This window comes from Lutra lutra, chromosome 4 (assembly GCF_902655055.1).
Source record: "Lutra lutra chromosome 4, mLutLut1.2, whole genome shotgun sequence".
In the NCBI taxonomy this organism is placed as follows: domain Eukaryota; kingdom Metazoa; phylum Chordata; class Mammalia; order Carnivora; family Mustelidae; genus Lutra; species Lutra lutra.
Window position 1 is genome coordinate 190,478,587 of NC_062281.1, and position 18,733 is coordinate 190,497,319.

At 43.4% G+C, this 18,733-nt stretch overlaps 1 protein-coding gene across 13 annotated transcripts in view; it reads right to left on the reverse strand.

Moving 5' to 3' along the window:
* Positions 1-18,733, reverse strand: part of KIF1B (kinesin family member 1B) — a 147,329-nt gene that overhangs the window by 44,337 nt on the left and 84,259 nt on the right. For 12 of the 13 annotated variants that reach the window (XM_047723792.1, XM_047723790.1, XM_047723794.1 and 9 more), the window contains 2 exons: positions 2,323-2,416; positions 1,147-1,295 (listed from right to left, as the gene is read on the reverse strand). In XM_047723792.1, coding sequence (XP_047579748.1) covers positions 1,147-1,295; positions 2,323-2,416 — 243 coding nt within the window. Of the gene's footprint in view, positions 1-1,146; positions 1,296-2,322; positions 2,417-11,973; positions 17,578-18,733 lie in introns of those variants that run through there. The other variant, XM_047723801.1, reaches the window with a different exon arrangement.

Here is an 18,733-nt window from a genome sequence, read left to right on the forward strand (position 1 = left end):
GGCCGCTGCAAAGTTCCTCTTGAGGGAATGAGGGAATGGAGGCACAGGGCCGTTGGGGTCAATACAAAAACTGGAACTGGAGCCTGGCTGTTTGAGTGCAGAGGACCTGTCCCCTGTGTACACTGGCCTAGACCAGGAAGGGCATTTAGGACTTATAGGTGCAAATGTTATGGTTGAAAACTCAAAGAAAATTGAGATTTTTAGAAGCCCAAGAATAGCATTCTCCTATTAATACATTCCTCTAGCTCTTGGGGAACTGGGGTGGTTCAGCTGGTTGGGCATCTGCCTTCGGCTCAGGTCATGATCCCAGAGTACTGGGATCGAGCCCCACATCAGGCTCAGCAGGGGAGCCTGCTTTTCCCTCTCCTTCTGCCTCTGTCTCTGCTTGTGTGCTCTCTCTCTCACTCACTCTGTCTCTCAAATAAATAAAATCTTAAAAAAAAAAAAGTTTTGCTAGCTCTTGCTGGAATACAATCTCCTCATTTGTAAATAAGATGGAAAACAAGTTGTTTTAAAAATGTCATGTAGGGGCGCCTGGGTGGCTCAGTGGGTTAAGCTGCTGCCTTCGGCTCAGGTCATGATCTCAGAGTCCTGGGATCAAGCCCCACATCGGGCTCTCTGCTCAGCGGGGAGCCTGCTTCCTCCTCTCTCTCTCTGCCTGCCTCTCTGCCTGCTTGTGATCTCTCTCTGTCAAATAAATAAATAAAATCTTTAAAAAAAATAAATAAATAAAAATGTCATGTAATTGGGACGCCTGGGTGGCTCAGTCAGTTAAGTGTCTGCCTTTGGCTTGGGTCATGATTCCAGGGTCCTGGGATTGAGTCCTGTAACAGGCTCCCTGCTCACAGGTAACCTGCTTTTCCCTCTCCCTTTGCTGCTCCCCCGGCTTGGGCTCTCTCTCTCTCTCTCTGACAAATAAATAGATGAAATCTTTAAAAAAAAAAAAAAAAAAAGTCGTGTAATAAATATTTAATGAGTACCTACTATGTTCCAGGCACATACAGTGAATAAAGGCATATATAACCCTGTTTCACAGCCAACAGCAGCTGAGTTCACCCAGGGGAAAGTCTAGTTCAAGATGAGAGCCACAACCCCCTGAGGAACATGTGCGCCTCCAGATGACCCACGGGCTCCCGCCCTCCATACCTTCTTCTTCAGTTCCACACTGATGGCGTTGGCCTCCTTCAGGTAAACAGCATTGCCCCAGAGTAAGTCCCTTAATGAAGTAAACTGGTGAGACTTCCACTTCCGGAAGGCCCACTGGGCCAGCTCAAATTCATGCTGTGTCCAAGCAGCTGAAAAGAGCAAACGAAGCGTAACAAATGGTGATCTCGTCACTACAGAGAAATTACACGTCTCCTCTACCTCATCTCTCTTATCAAGTTACGTGCCCATAGTTCTCCATTCAGCTGCTTTTGTTTTCTGCTTTTCAGTAAAGCTTACGAAATTCTGTTGATATTATGAAGGCAGTATATACGTTTTAGAAAACCTAAAAAAAAATTCTATTTAAAACAGTACATGAGAGATATAGACTTCTCTTCCTTTTAAAAAAAGTATACATCTAATACGTGACTTATAATGAAGAGCCCTATGACATACTATACAACTTCCCATGCTATGTATTTTTCTTGCTAGTACAAGAAATAAAAAGGTCATATTTCACTTCAGTATTAAAAAGTAAAGAATTTAGTACATAAATTAGAGTTTCTCCGCAGTTAATCTGAAGCCTTGAGATTACTGGGAGGTTGGGTAGAGAAACAAACTGGGAGGAGAATTCATACTGCCCCGTACGGAAGTGACAAGCAATTAACGCCCCGATTCAGCTAAGAGATTCTGAAAAATTTACAGCAGGTAGGCATGACTAAGCAATAGGATTAGAAATCCGCCAGAAGTGGCTTTAATATATATTAATATAGTTCAAAGTCCTCTCTGGGTAATCCTGGGCATACATCGTATGTCAGCAAATACAAGAATATCTTACCAAAGATAAGGCCCTATATTTATCTGTAACATAACACGAGCTTCACATGTACAGTAATTTGAGACAATATATGTAAACTGCCTAAGAGACTCCTATAAGGACCGAACTAAGAAACCTTGTGTTCGACAGAACACAGTCAGCCCTTCTCCCACCTCAGAGAGCGCAGTCTGTGTTCTCAGCATTGAGGATCTTCTGAATCCCCTTTAACCTGGCTCGGTAAAATATCAGTTTAAGTGGTAGGGTTAACTATGATCAGATCCAGCTTTGATCACAGATGAAAGGCTAATCTGACGGCACAGATCCAAAAGCTACAGAGGGAAATTTTCATCTCTGGAGTTCACCTTCTTCCTCTTCTTCCTCCTCTTCTGTTGTCTCTGCAGCGAGGGAGCGGGTCTCAACCTGCTTCTGCAAGGCCTGCAACTTACTCTCATAGTCCTGGATGAAAAGAGAGGAGAGGACATGTAGGAGAGGGAGGAAGTGGACAGAGGGGAGGAGGAATGACAGCAGAGCTGGGGAAAGCAGAGAAAGCAAAAGATAAAAAGGGGAAGACAGAGGCAGGAAACAATAAAAAGACATACAGAGAAATACTTAGGAAAACCCCACAAAGTACACAAGATAGGCTGCTGTAAGGGGTAAATGCTAAAGAAAGCGAAATGCCATCTCTTTCTACGCCCTCGGACCTAAGAGGTCATTATTTGGGGTTGAGGTCCAGCCAGGGGGTACTTTGAGCAGGAAAACACGTGGATCCCTTAAATTTATTTCCTAGTAGTATTTACGTAGAACCTTCACACATCAAGGAATTCCAGAAAAAAACAATACTGGAAAATTGACCAGTATCGCCAATAGTTCTGATTAGCTGTTTGGATGCGAACCACAGACTCTGAACTCTGCGGATGGAACACTGCTGTTTTGGAAGTTGTAGGATGCAGGATACAGCCTTCAGGTAACCAAAAGATCACGGTGCTATTCGGGCCAAAATAATGTATAGACTGTATTTAGCTATTCAAGAAAGATATTTTAAAATATACTATTATAATACAAAATGTATTATTGTAATACAAATCAGATGTACCCTTCAATTCTCCATCTACTCACTTGACGCATTCTCAGTGGGGGTGGTATCACCTTGAAGAGGGTAAAAATATGGTTCTTGAAGGATACAAAAATCTTACTCTTTTTATGCATAAAGCACAAATATATATATATATATGTATATATATATATATATACACAATATATAAAGAGATGTACTACACATCTGAGGTATTAAAATTTCATGGTGGGGAAAGATTAAGGAAAAAATATCTAAAAAGGTTCCTTGGAGCAGTAATTTTAAAAAGCTTGCATTATTTGAGAATAAATCAAGTAAAGGTTAAGAAAAGAGACCTTCCCATAATAAAATACCAAATGACAGCATAAACACAGTAGTTTAAGATACACTGCCTGGGTTTCCTGCTTCCTTGGAGTGACCCGATTATAGACTGTCCTGGACAGAGGGATTGGGTATGGCCATGTACTGTTTTCAAACAGAGTTCTCCCTGCGTTATAAGTCAAATATTCTTTTCATTACAAAAGGACCACTGAAAGCCTCCTAGCAAACTCTATTATGAAAAGACTCCCAATGGCGATGCTAACTGAGAAGGATGCAAATATTCCCAAGGCTCATCATTTATCACTTAGTCTCACAGAGGAAGCTTTCTCTCTTTCGTAGAGCTGGCTCTGAAGAGAAGCCAGCCACACAGCTTTATTAGCTATTGAAACACACCTTCTGGGAGACAATGCACTGTGGCAAAAATAAATAAATTAATTAATTAAAAGTTTTGCTCCTGGCACCTGCTCTTACTAGTCTTATAATTCTGGGAAAGTTAAATCCTCTCTACACTTAATTTTTGTCATCTTTAAAATGGACATTTTAGTATCTGACCTGCCCCACACACAAGACTGAAGGAAAAACCAATGATGAACCATTTAAAAATGCATGTGAGGACGCCTGGGTGGCTCAGTGGGTTAAAGCATCTGCCTTCGGCTCAGGTCATGATCCCAGGGTCCCCGGATCGAGCCCCGCATCAGACTCTCTGTTCAGCAGGAAGCCTGCTTCCCCCCAGCCTGCCTGCCTCTCTGCCTACTTGTGATCTCTGTCAAATAAATAAATAAAATCTAAAAAAAAAAAAGCATGTGAAAGTCTTCTTAATTGTAATATACACTATCAAAGTGACAGGCCATGTTTTAAAAAGTTTATTTTCTGGGGTGCCTGCGTGGCTCAGTCGGTTAGGCATCTGACTTCGGTTCAGGTCATGATCTTGGGGTTTTGGGACCCAGCCCCACACGGGGCTCCGTGCTCAGCTGGAGAGTCTGCTTTTCCCTCTCCCTCTCCCACTGCCCCTCCCTCCATTCATGCTCTCATGCTCTCTTTCTCTCAAATAAATAAATAAAAATCTTAAAAATAAATAAATAAAAAAGTTTATTTTCTAAGTATACCCAGCACCCAGATCTTGGTTTCTAAATACTATTCTCCACTACAAGGAACCAAGGCTTCTTGGGAAAACAACTGATTCCAGGTTTGAAGCAAGGAAAGTACAAGGTGAGCTCAGAATATCTTGCGCCAGAAAGCAGAGAAGTGCTCAAACCCTGATGGGGCCATTTCCAAAGGGCACCGAATCCCAGTGGCCAGTAAAGAAGAATAGTAGCAGAAACATAAGGGGCGCTTGGGTGGCTCAGTCATCAGGCATCTGCCTTCAGCTCAGGTGGGATGGAGCCCTGCACTGAGCCCCGCATTGGGCTCCCTGCTCGGTGCGAAGCCTGCCTCTGCCTCTCCCACTCCCCCTGTTCCATCTCTCGCTGTGTCTTTCTCTGTCAAATAAATAAATAAAATCTTAAAAAAAAAATAACAGCAACACGATACAGCACACTGGGTATTAAAAGGAATCCAGGCGTCCACAGTGCTGCTAAAAGAAGGGGGGAAACGGAGCAGCTCTTCTCTGCTCCCCTGCAGAAGCCAGCTACAAAGTAAACGCAGAGGAACGGCAATTAGAAAAACTACCCTGCAACCCTGGACAGCACGACTGAATCCGGCAAAAATCACCCACACATGCTGGAGCAACTGGGGGAAAGCTGGATGCAGAACAGAAGAGCCACCTGATCCCAAGCACCGCCCTGGACGCCTGTTAATAAGACAAAGGAAGAGCTGGGACACGTCACATTACATCTATAAACATTAGCATTACTGGTGAGAGGACAACTGAACATTTTGTCCACTAACGTGACACGAGGGAAGCACACAGTGTCACCTTGACAGCTTTCTTATCACACACGCTTGACCTAAATCTAATCTTGAGAAATAATCAGACTAATCAAAATGTAGCCTATTCAAAAATACCTAAAAAACCAAAGAGAAAAGAGACATCACGACCAACCGTAATATACAAACTGTGCTTGGAACTGGGATTAAAACTCACACGTGCTTCTCACCATTATATTTTTCAGACAGTAAGAAAATTGGAAAATGGACTGTATATAATACTGAATCAGTACTAAGTTTCTCGGATAGGTTAATGATATTAAGAGAATATACCTGGTTTTAGAAGATACACAGGGTAGTATTTTGGGGTAAGCTGTGTGATGCTTGCAACTTACTTTCAAATGAATCAGAAAAAATCAGAAAAAATACATAATTACGGGTATACGAAGGTTCATTATACTATGTTTTCAGCTTCTTGGTATGTTTGCAATATTTCAAAATAAAATGCTGGGGAAGGGGCACTTTTTTTTCCCTTAGAAAAACCTGTATGTTCTATGGGATCCTTTCAAAAGAGAAAGATGACTGTTTACCTAAAAGTTCTCTGGTGGGAACCTAAAAGTCCTCTGGTTGGAAAATAGTTAATATTTTAGCTTTAAGATTCTTTTGTTTTTCATTTGCCCCCACTTTTTTTTTTCAAGGATTTTATTTACTTGACAGAGATCATAAGTAGGCAGAGAGCAAGGTAGAGATAGAGAGAGGAGGAAGCAGGCTCCCTGCTGAGCAGAGAGCCCGATGCGGAACTTGATCCCAGGACCCTGAGATCATGACCTGAGCCGAAGGCAGAGGCTTAACCCACTGAGCCACCCAGGCTTCTCCCCCAGTTTTTTATTATAGTAAAATGCATGAAACTTAAAATTTACCATCTGAACCGTTTTCAAGTGCACAGTTCAGTGGTGTGAAATGCATTCACACTTTGGGCAACCATCATGACCATCCACATCCAAAATTCTTTCCATCTCGCAGAACTCCATAACCATTGAACACTAACTCTCCATTTTCCCTTTCCCCCTCCCCCAGCAACTACCAGTCTATTTTCTATGATTTTAACTACTGTTAGTATTCCATATAAGTGGAGTCACATAATTTTAGCTTTTTAAAGATTTTATTTATTTGAGAGAGAAAGAAAAAGATGAGCGGGGGCAGAGGGAGAGGGAGAAGCAGGCTCCCTGCTGAGCAAAGAGCCAACATGGGGCTCAATCCCAGGAGCCTGGGATCATTACCTGAGCCGAAGACAGATGCTTAACCGACGGAGCCACCCAGGCACCCTAACTTTAGCTTTTAGTGACTAACTTATTTTTTAAGATTTTTTTTTTTTTTTTTTTTTTTTTTTTTTTTTTGGACAGAGATTACAAGTAGGCAGAGAGGCAGACAGAGGGAGAGAGAGGAGAAAGCAGGCTCTCTGCTGAGCAGAGAGCCTGATGCGGGGCTCGATCCCAGGTTTCTGGGATCATGACCTGAGCTGAAGGCAGAGGCTTTATTTATTTATTTTTTCTAAGATTTTATTTATTTATTTGACCGAGAGAGATCACAAGTAGACGGAGAGGCAGGCAGAGAGAGAGAGAGAGAGAGGGAAGCAGGCACCCCGCCAAGCAGAGAGCCCGATGCGGGACTCGATCCCAGGACCCTGGGATCATGACCCGAGCCGAAGGCAGAGGCTTTAATCCACTGAGCCACCCAGGCGCCCCTGACTAACTTATTTTTGAGGCTTTCTTCAAGAATCAGCTTACAACCTGGTCAAACTACCAATAAAAACAAAATCCTTTGATTCTGACAGTTAAGGTATGAAGATGACCCTCCCCTTAAAAGCTCTGGTTAAGCTTTAGTGGCAGCAAAGAAGACATGAAAAGGTTTCCTGTAACACTATGGAGCTAGAATTTTAACTGCAGTTGACTTGGGAAAATTTCTATCAGCAGTTGACAATCCAAATATCAACATTAGACCCTGAACTGGCCCTCCTCTTCTCCAAACTAGGCTATATGTGAGCTTCCAACAAGGACATTTTGCATGTCATCAGAAAAACTCTTAAGTATTGGATTTTCCTTCAACAAATGGGTAAATAAACTTGAATACTATTGTTCTGTTGATCTCTTGGTGGAAACTAGGATATGGAAAGCACACCAAATAATAATACATTTATCAGTAGTCTTTTGTGTTTGTAAGAAGTCCCAACTGCTTAGATATATCCCCACGTTTATAAGGGTACTACAGTGGCTGCTCCCACTTCTAGAACTTTCTCTCTCCCGCCCATCCTTGTTTTTAAGCTTATTTTGTGCCAGGAACTGTACTTAATGTTTTGTATAGATTATCTGAATCTTCCCAATAACCCTAGGAAGATGGTACTACTGTTACTCTCATGTTAAAGAAAAAAAGGCTTAAAGAAATTAAGTAATTTTGTCAAGATCAGCGTTAGTAAGCATGGATATAGGGATCTGAACTCAGGCAGCTGGACTCCAGGGCATGGTGTTTTAACCACTATCAGTCCTACTACATGCAGATGTTAGGAGCACAGTGGTAAATAAGACAAAAGTCTCCATGGTGAGGGAAAAAGAGACGATCAATAGTAAAAAGACACAAGATACACCACAATTTCAGCAGCGAGAAGTAGTATGAAGGAAAAAAAGGTTGGTAGGTATGGGGGCTGATAGGGAGGTGAGAGGAACAGGAGTGCTCAGGGAAGTGCTCAGGGAGGGTCTGTCCGCAGAGAGGACATTTTTTTTTTTAATTAAAAAACATTTTTTTACTTATATTTACTTATTTATTTGATAGCGAGAGTGATCACAAGTAGGCAGAGAGATGGGTAGAAAGAGAGGCAGAAGCAGGCTCCCCACCGAGCAGAGAGCCTGATTCAGGGCTTGACCCCAGGACCCTGAGATCATGACCTGAGCTGAAGGCAAAGGTTTAACCCACTGAGCCACCCAGGTGCCCCTTGAGAGGACATTTAATCAGAGATCGAAGCAGGCATGCTGAGAGATCTCCAGGGGGTGTGGTGGCAGTGGTGATGATTCCAATCAAAATAGAGCTGACAGCAAGTACAATGGTCCTGAGAGGGAAAGGAGCCTGGTGTGTTTTTAGAAATAGCAAGAAAACGCGTATGGTGGAGTGAGGAAGAAGGCTCAGAGATGCAGTTGTGAAGGAGGCAGATGGACTGGGTTATGGACAGCCTTATGGGACACGGTAAAGACTGTGGATTTCATTCTAAGGGAAGCCACTGGGCAGTTTAGAGCCAGGAAGTAATATGGGTCTAGCATATGTTTTAAAAACATCACTCTCTGTGGTAGAAAGCCTGGGGACAGCAGTCACGACTCACCGCCATAGCATTGCAGAGGGAGGTGGAGGCAGGTGACCTGAGGTGTCAGCAGGAAAGGTGGTGAATAGAGAATGGAGTTGGGGTATGCTTTACAGATAGAGGAACTACAGCTTACTGCTGATGTGGTCAGGGGGTGTGAAAAAAAAAAGTGGGGGGAACTGAGGGTGGCTCTTGGATGTCTGACCCGAGCTGGCTGCCGGTCAGCTATACGGCTGTCAGGTCATAGGAAAAAAAGGTTGGTAGGTATTGTGTATTGGTGTCTTGAGGTCAGAGCAGAAGACTGAGAAAACACCACTGGGTTTGTCACTATGGAGATCTTTGATGGCCGTGAGAAGAGTGGCTTCAGTGTGGTGGCGCGGAACGAGAGTCTGAATGGAGTGAGTTCAGCAAGAATGGGGTAAAGAGGGGCGCCTGGGTGGCTCAGTCGTTAAGCGTCTGCCTTCAGCTCAGGTCATGAGCCCAGGGTCCTGGGATTGAGCCCCGCATGGGGCTCCCTGCTCGGCAGGAAGCCTGCTTCTCCCCCTCTCACTCCCCTTACTTATGTTCTCTTTCTTGCTGTGTCTGCCTCTGTCAAATAAATAAGTAATATCTTTTGAAAAGTGACTACCTTCTAGATCAGGGTTGGCAAATAACAGCCTATGGACAAATCCAGCCCCTGCCTACTTGCTGGGAAAAAAGCGCTTACTGGAACGTGGCCACCCCACTCCTTCGCATACGGCTGCTCCTCAGCTGTAACCGTGGGGCTAAGCAGTTGCAATAGAGCCCGTGGGACCCATAGAGCCTAAAATATTCACTATCTGGTCCTTTACCTAAAAGGCTTGCCAATCCCCGTTCTAGATCAGTGGCTCTCAGAGGTGGCTGCTGGTCCCGCAGTATCAGTATCACCCAGGAACTTATGAGAAATGCAAATTATGAGGTACCTGGGTGGCTCTGTCAGTTAAGCGTCTGACTCTTGATTTCAGCTCAGGTCACTATCTCAGGGTCATGGGATCAAGCCCCAAGTCAGGCTCTGCGCTAGGTGTGGAGCCTGCTTAGGATTCTCCTTCCCACTCCCCCTCTGCCCCTGACCTCCCCCTTCTCTAAGAAAGAAAGAAAAAGAAATGCAAATTATCGGGCCCTACCCCAGACCTCCTCAGTCAGAAATCTGGAGGTGGGCCCAGCAGTCTCTGTTCTCCGGGGCCCCCAGGGAATCCTGACGCTCATCAGGTTCAGAAGCACTCTTCTGGGTAACGTGTACAGGGGAACGGCAGAGCTACTGAAACAGGTGAGGCATTTGTTCTAAGCGGGTTTGTGTTCCCATGGAAGAGCCAGATGAGCACGGGGACGATTAGAGGCTGTCGTTACTAACCCATGAGAGCTGGCCTGGGGTGGGCTGGGGCAGCAGAAGTGCCTGTGGGTGCAGGTCTGGAGAGGAGTCACACACGACGAGGAACAACTCCAGTGTTGGGAAGTGCAAAAGCCCAGAGGTGGGGACACACTTGGCATATGATCAAGGAACAAAAAGTCCAAAGTGGGCGCCTGGGTGGCTCAGTGGGTTAAGCTGCTGCCTTCGGCTCAGGTCATGATCTCAGGGTCCTGGGATCGAGCCCCGCATCGGGCTCTCTGCTCAGCAGGGAGCCTGCTTCCCTCTCTCTCTCTCTCTCTGCCTGCCTCTCTGTCTACTTGTGATCTCTCTCTGTCAAATAAATAAATAAAATCTTAAAAAAAAAAAAAAAAAAAGTCCAAAGTGCTTGCAGTATGGGAATGTTAAGAGATGAAGTCAGAGAGACAGGCAAGCAGCCAGAACGCTCTGTAGGCTTCGGTAGGAAGGTTAGAGTTTAAATCACAATGGGAAGCCACCAGAGGCCACTGATAGGATCTGATTTTCGTTTCCACGAGATGATGCTGGCTGCTGTGCGGACAGCGGCTTAGGGTCCAGGATGGAAGCGAAGAGACAGGGAAGAAGAGATCTCAGGAAGAGATGCCAGGGGCACACGGGAGCATCTCCCAGGAGGTGGCACTTAAGGCGAAATCAATGTCATCATTCCGGGGTTTCTGGTTAGGTCTGTTTTTGACATTAGAGACTTGGCTCCTTTTGCTAATACTGCCTTCCTCTTTTAATGGCATGTTACAATTAGCAAGCAACAGCCGGGAGGGAGGTATCCACGCCCGGTTCTTGTCAACCCCTAACTTTGCTCCCCACCTGCGGCCCCAGCACCGTCGGGTGCGGCCTCAGACCTCTCCCTCCTGGGATCCCACCGCACCTATTCTTACGTGGCAGCGCCCCCTCTTTTCTCCCAGTGCCCTAGTGCCATCTTGGTCTCACTTATTTTCCAACCACGATCCACGTGAGAACATTCATCACTTTTCAGGTCATACACACGGGGTTTTTATTCCACCCACAATCTGACTCTGATCAGAGTCTTTCCTTTTCTCCTTTGTCCATGCTTGGGAAAGTATTGTCGCTCATTTAGTCCAAACAGCAATTTCTCAACTGGGTCACTGGGCTCTGAGTTTGCCTCCTTCCCACCGAAACTTTAACCATTTATAAAAATCCCCCCACCCTGTATAAAATCATCTAGTATTTTCCCAACACACTCAGGATAAAATCCCAACTCCTTAGCATGCCATGATGCGGCCCTGGCACCCCCGGTCCTCCTCGTCTGTTACGTCTCGCTGGCACACAGCGGCTGCTCTGACCACCTTGGTTACTGGGTTACTCGCAGGCACTCACAGTTCGCTGGACCTGACATGCTTCCTCTCTCAGCCCACCATTCATCACTTGGATAAATTCCCAGTTGAGCTCCGGGACTCTGCTCCGGGCTCAGGGCCTCCCCCTTCAAATACGTTTCCCAACTCTCCCCCTGTGTACACGACTATCACTGCACACCTCATACTACACTGGAATCATCTGTGTCACCCTCGAAATGGTCAGGTCTTGGCAACTTTTCCACCAGTTTCTCCAAAAGCAGAGAAATACAAAGCACCCTGAGGGACAGAGTATGAGGCCTGCAGCAGACCAATCCAAGTGTAACATTTTTCTCAAGTTCCAAATTTCATATCCTAAACGCACAGGGGGAAAAAGAGAGTCATGTAGATTTAGTACTCTACTCCGTTAATACAGGACTACGCCATTTTTCAATATAAAAAATGTCACGTGAAAATGATCGTTAAGGCTGATGGCCCACTCCAGAAAACTCTTCTGCTTTATCCCACATCACCTCTAGCCCACCACGAATACTCTGGGTGGAGAAGAGCAGCAATTAAGGGGAAAAAGAGAAGCTAAACGGAGTAGCTGAAAGCTCTGTAGAAATTCAGTTTCTATCCATATGAAGGGAACCATACTATTTCATTGTAAAAACTTTCAGATTTTATGGTAAAAAGACTGAAAACACAGTTAAGGTAAACTCAACTTACACTAGACAAGTTTTTATTTAAATAAAATGTGGCAAAAAGTAGGGGTCAAACATACCATTTAAGATAGAATTTTGATAAAAAGAAAAGGGAACAGAAGCAAAATCTTTAAATCAATCAAATTCATGCAGAAATACATTTAAAAAAAGATGTGGTTTGCAACCATCTTCCAAAAGTCAAGATCAGACTTAATTAGCACCACCCTCTTTCACTTTTCCTTCTTCCCACATCAGAGAGAAATCACACTCTTAAAAGATGGTTTCAACTTTTATTGAACAAGGACTTTATTTTCTAACATTACAAACTAACTCTCCCTTTCTGAAAAGGTAGATCTTACACTCAAAGACAATCTTCAAGCATTTCATTTTAGAAATGGGGGAGAAATCCATAGTTCATTAACAAGACTCAAAACTTCTTTTTACAGTAATGATGGCAGGAAACCAATACATTTCACAACCTAGAGTGGTTCAAACGAAGTAGCTAGAGCAGATTTTGAAATCTTGGAAAGATGACATGAACTGGACAATTACGAAAACTGCTCAGAATGCAGACTCTGGCTCTAACAGTTTAGGAAAATGCTCGCTCTACACTGCACCCGAGAAGGTGTCTTCACTACGGGACATTTCACACCAGGACATGGCAGCTTCCCTTCCTCCCAGGCTTTTGAACAAGCATTAAGGCAAGTCTACAAAGAACTAGTCAGGCACAGGAGTACAGCAGCTGACCAGAGCAAAGCTACGTAACTTCCGGTAGTCTGACACCCTTTAATGCAGACATCAGTGTGGCAAACTCTGGGCTGTGTTGTGTTTAGTTTCGGCATCAACCTGCACCTAAAGCATAAGAGGTCACTTCAAGTCACTTCAATGGAATAAACGATCCCCTTTCATTGCATATCCAGTGAATGGAGAAAACAATCTGAAGGGCTAGAAAGAATTAGAGGCAAAAATGAAGGAAAAGCCTTCCGGTTTAGACTTACTGGATGAACAGAATGTCTCTAACTCTTCAGGGAATACCACTGTGGTGTACAAATTATACTAAGTAATTAGCACTCCTTCACATTTCCATGATTTTCAGACCACTAGGTAATTTCAGTAGCACAATTTCCCCATTTTTTCTATGATAATAGCTATGAATACTTCAATAATACAGTAACGGTTTACTGATGACCTTTTCTCTTTGGCCATGTAGCATTTAGGCTTAGGGAGAGATCCTGTCAAATTTAAAAACAAAGCAATATAAGCTATGCCAGTGTCTGACGAAAGCATGGCACTAGTAGCTTATTTAGTAAAAAAGCCAATGAAGTCATTTTATTCACTCAAAGTTACTTTCTAAGACAAGCCTCTGGTCTGAAATGCAGGAGGGCACATATGTGGTAATCAATCCAACCTTGGTTCTTTCCTTTCTGGTCATGTGAAATTAAGGGCTCTTTTAGAAATCTAAACATTTTAGCAATTCGAGGGCACCTAGATCAGCAGATGAAGCACAAACACAAACCTAATCCTTTGGAGTATCAGTGTGGGCACGTGCTGACCACAACCCACGTTTGTAAATGAAAATGCTGTATTACTCTTCATTCTCTAACGTCACCTGATCTCCAGTAGAAATGTACTCCCACTGTTTAGTGGGAAAGGGAGGCACCTGTTCATAATAAGATTAAAAGGCCACCATAAAAACGAAAATGTATGGAACCATCCTATGGTATTTCAAGTTAGGGAAATGAGAGCCCACCTTTGGTACACAGGTGAAAGCTGAGTCAATTATTACTAATATTAAAACAGGTATAACCTGCATTTCAAAAGTGTGTGTTAGGCCACTCCGCTTCTTCGAGAGACCTATGTTAGTACCTGTTTTTGCTAACTGAAGGAAACTCAAAGAGGATTTTCGCTTTTATGATAAACTGCATTTAGTGTGTTTGTTTTGCACGAGCTAGTTTAGAGGTAGCAACGCACATCCCAAGCAGCTAATGGCCGCACCGAGCTCTCTTCCCGGGAAACACACACCGGAGCTCAGGTCTAGGCGCCAGAGCTCTGCAATGTGTCTGTGAGCATCTGTGCTTTCTCGCCATTCATTTTGCGCGCCCGCCAGCAAGATGTGTCATAAGGCATCAGAAAAGCCTAAGAGAGGTTATTTTTTTGAGTCTGGGAATGCTCAAAAATGTTTTCCATTTAAATTAATGGCAATGGCTTCTTCACTTTACACCATGTTCAGCTCATGAGAGGTTTCACAGAAACACTCTACCTTCAGATAGCAGGGGAAACCTGTCATGGAAAATGAATTTTTTGCAAGAAAGGAACAAGTAATATATGTTTCTAGGAATCCTAAAGAGCAACTGGGGCTTATACAAGATGCACTGAAGTGACTGATCTGAAGTAGCGTAGTGAGATCATTCAGACTACACGGTATAGGAGATTGTCTCAATTAAGTCCACGCACTACAACCATCATTCCCCATCTGCCTAATCTGTCTAATCTGCCATAAAACTTCAGCTAAAGACTAGAACCGTTCTAGCTATGAAAGCAAAAGTATCCCCAAAGTTAATCAGAAGCAACTTTCTGTGCATTAAGAAAGCATTTTCTTAGAAGCAAAAAAATAAAAATAAAAAAAATGCTATGATTAAAAATAATGTGTTCTAATAAGGCATAGAGCCCACACGCAAAGGAAAAGAAAACCATATAATCACAATCTTTAAGGCTTCCTTGAATGCTACTTGCTCTGCTGACTGCAATTCCACATCGTCTGGAAGGCAAGGGCTGGGCAGGGGACTCTGTGACTTAGAGGAGTCGTCACCACGAAGTCGGGCAGTAGCACAGACATCTCTGGCTCTTTGCGCTGCCTCTTAAAATTAAGTTGCTGGTAAGTTCAAGAGATGAGGAAGGATGTAGAAAACCATTCTTTTCTTCCCATCAATATCCATCTTTTTTAGTGGATTCTCCAGTGAGGCAAACTGAGACCACAACATGGTAAAATGAGGTATTGATACAATAAACGTTCATCAGGACTTCTCTCCTTGCTTGAGCATCTGTGAGCATTACTACTGTTATGCAAAGAATAGTTTATTATACATCATCTCAACCAAAGTTAACTTATTTCATGATCTCCTCATCTACTGAGAATGAACAGCACAGAGCCATATGCTGTGGCCTTCTCCCCGGCCCACCTCTTCCCTCTCCACCAAATAACCTCCCTGTGAACTTAAACACGCTGCTCAAAGTGCCATACAAGTGTTTTGTTGGCATTTCTGTTGGCATGATTTGGTGAATGGTTCAGAGTGTGAGTGTGTACGTGTATGTGTGCGCGTGCGTGCGTGTCTGCGTATATGAGAAATGATATGTTAAACTTCAAAAAGCAAACTACAAACAAATCCAGAAATGGTGCCAATGTAAAGATTTCAGTATTATGACAAATTTCATACAAATACTGATACATTCAAAAGAAAAACACAAACAAACCTACAGCATCAGTTCTATATGTAAAATATGAAGAAGACGGGGAAGTTCTACGGAAGGATGCAAAGTTGTATACTATAAACTATGTCCGAAGACATTCAGTTTGGCTTATGAAAATTCCAATTATATTTAAAGACAGGAACAGACATGGATGAGAAATCCAAAGCTGTGTCCACAAAGTTGAGTGTTATTCAACTAATGTCTAACATTTGTGGGGAAATAACAGACACTTAATTCTGTGTATCAAATTCCCCTTTTGAATGTCCGCATAAACCAAGAGGCAGGGCTTTCTGGATATCAGATCAGTTTACAGGCATTATAAAAACATAACAAACTTACACCAAAACAAGACCAGTCTGTGTAAGTAAGTGTATTATCTAGGCACCAAGAACGGAGGAAAGTCTCAGAAAAATAAGGGAGGTCTCAGTGTTTTGTCCAAAATTCCAGAAACTGCCCATTTATGGCATGTACAAACAAAAGGGAGGTGTTGAAATGTCTACCAGTGTTTTATGTTTTAACAATATTAAAATCAGTTAGGATTTGTAGGAACGCAACAAGAAAACCATAACATAAAGAGTAGGAACTCAAGGCCAAGGCTAGAACCAACTCAAATCATGAGCTAACGTTGCCTGTTTCCTCCCCCAAGATTCCAAGTTTGTCCAGTCATTTACACTGTGGTTTCTCGACCAGCTTTGAGATTGGGTGCCGAAAACTGGCGCCTCATCCTTGGAGGTGTCACAAACTGGCTACAGTGGCTGGGCTTGTCCGTCTGCTTCTGGAAGGAACTGGCTGCATTGCCCTCTAACTGACCTCCAGTGCTATAATTACAGTAAGACTGACGGTGCTGGTGAATATGACGCTTCGCCTGGAAAGTCTGCAGATCGGCAGCGGGGTGACCACTGTGGGAATTTAACGATTCCGAGGAGGCAGATGCGGGGCAGCGCGTACTTTTCGGTTGGCCGTTATTGAGAGAATTGCTTCTCCAGCGTAACTGAGGTGGCTGTTGCTGGGTGTTAATATGCTGCTTGCTAACTTGGATGTGATCTTGACTTCGCGCTCCCTGAGAGCCCCACGGTAACTGGGGATCCTTAGAAGTTGCTCTACCCCCCTTTTCTTGGCTCTCCTCTTTACTTCCTTTTCTTCCGTCTTCCTCTTTTGGGATTCTAAGCTCTATGACCTCATCTTCTGTTATGATGATATGCGTCCCAGGGCTCCAAGAGTTTCTGTGCTTGGGGTTGCTCTTAAAGGGGAATCGGGGCTTGCGGTTCTCAGGAGGGATGAACCTGTGAGGTACATTCTGCCTACGCAGCTGCTTTGCTATCTCCTGCTGTTGCAGATTCTTAAAGCGGATTTGCTCTTGCCTCATCCAACGTAGACGTCCGCGTCTGAAAGCTGGATCCCCATTCATCAGCTGGGACACGCGCTCTTCTTTCCCAAGTTCTCCACTGTCCCCTCTGCTTCCGTCATTTTCAGACTTGCCACTGACGCCAGCACCAACAGGTTCCTTTGCTCTATGGTTTCCTTGGCTTTTTTGTTCCTGAGATCCAATCAGTGGCAAGACTTTCTCCATTTTGAGCATTTTGTTTCTTAGGACTTTTATTTCCTCATCTTTCATGTTATTTTGCTTTTTTACTTCTTGCAAAATATCTTCCAGCTTGTCAATATGAACCTTGAGGTCATCTACGTCAGTTCCGCCTTTACCGCTGGCCATCACGTCTTCGATCTTCTCATCCCCTACACCAACAGTGTCCCAGACATCCCTGGCCACTGCCCTCCAGGAGTCCCGCTCATTGGGATCTTTCTTCCCATACATGGCACAAAGCTCTTTCATCTTAACAATGGCCAAGGCTTCAATCTCCTGCCGACTGTGCCTAAAATCGTTGAGCGCAACCTCATAGCATATCTCTTTTACGGCCTGAATCTTAAGATCTGAGATGGTGACCCACTTGGAATCTTTACTCAGGCGCCTTCTTTGGGGGATTTGATACATTTTAATTGGCTCTCGTTTCTTCCCACTGCTAGGGAGGCCACATTTTTTAACAATGGTTTGCAGCTTGCTGGGAGGTAGCTTTTCTCTCAGAGAAGTAATCAGTTTCCAGCTCTCTTCACAGGACCTCTTGTCAGAATCGTCCCCGCTATCAGAATCCGCGTCCTTTGGAAAAAGAAAATCAAAAAATGGCCCCGAAATAACCAAAATTAAAATGTAAAAAAGGAAAATCAAACTGAAGAAAAAACAAGCAAAAAAGCCTTAACCAAATTTAAAACCAAAACCAAAAAATAAATAAATTAATTTAAAAAAAAAGATAAAATAAAAAACCCCCTAAGTGGTGTGTAAGTTTATTAAGGCTTATGTATATATAGGTCATTAATATTAAGATTTGCTTGTTTAGTAACACTAATGCGAATTCTCACTTTCTGGCTTAAGTGATGAAAAGTGCAATCCAATTTCTTAGGAGGATTGATACAGTGACAGTTCCCTCTAAGGTCACGTGACGTTATTAACAAAATGCTGTGAAGTAACACCTGCGGAAATGCAGTAAAACCTACGTCCCACACATGCTAACACCCCATGCAGCCATGTCCCCACATTTGCCTTGGTTATTGCTGTTGCTTCTTCCAGAAACTCTTTCCCCCATGAGTGAGCACAGATGCCATACAAGATGTGACGAGCAGGCGGATTAACAAAGGTTAGTAAGGCTGTAGGATGCCACGTTTTGTTTAGCTTTACTAAAAAGAGCAGCCCTAGAAAAAAGTTAGAAGAGGAGAAGGTAGAGAAAGGAGCAGTCAACAGGGATGTTGTTAAAATGAATCCCTATTAGCAGACCACACGGGGTTCTTATCAACCAAACTGTTTTTTCTAGAAGACAAGTGAGTTTTGAAACTAGTCCTTCCACGAGCATATACCGGATTTACTATTCTCGTCACCTTAAATCAATGTGCTACATTGATAAAAGTAACGTTTGTTATCTAGAGAACAAGGAAGCATAAAAAAAGGGTCCTTACGGTGGGTCTGCTGTTTTAATTTCACACACTTAAACCAATACACACTTCACTTCCAAAATTTTAAGAAGTTTTCAGAACATAAATTAAACTAGGCAAATACACTTTTCTTAAACATCGTTTAAAATTCCCCAAGAAATATTTTAATAAATATGACCTAATAAATATGTTTTTTTAATCTATGAAAACCCACGGTTTTCTACCAATTTGAGGAGTATCACTTTAAGTGACAACTCTATCAGCACATAAAACTCAGATCCACTTTAAAATGCTGTCTCTAATTCTGTCTTTTTGGCTATGTTTGCACT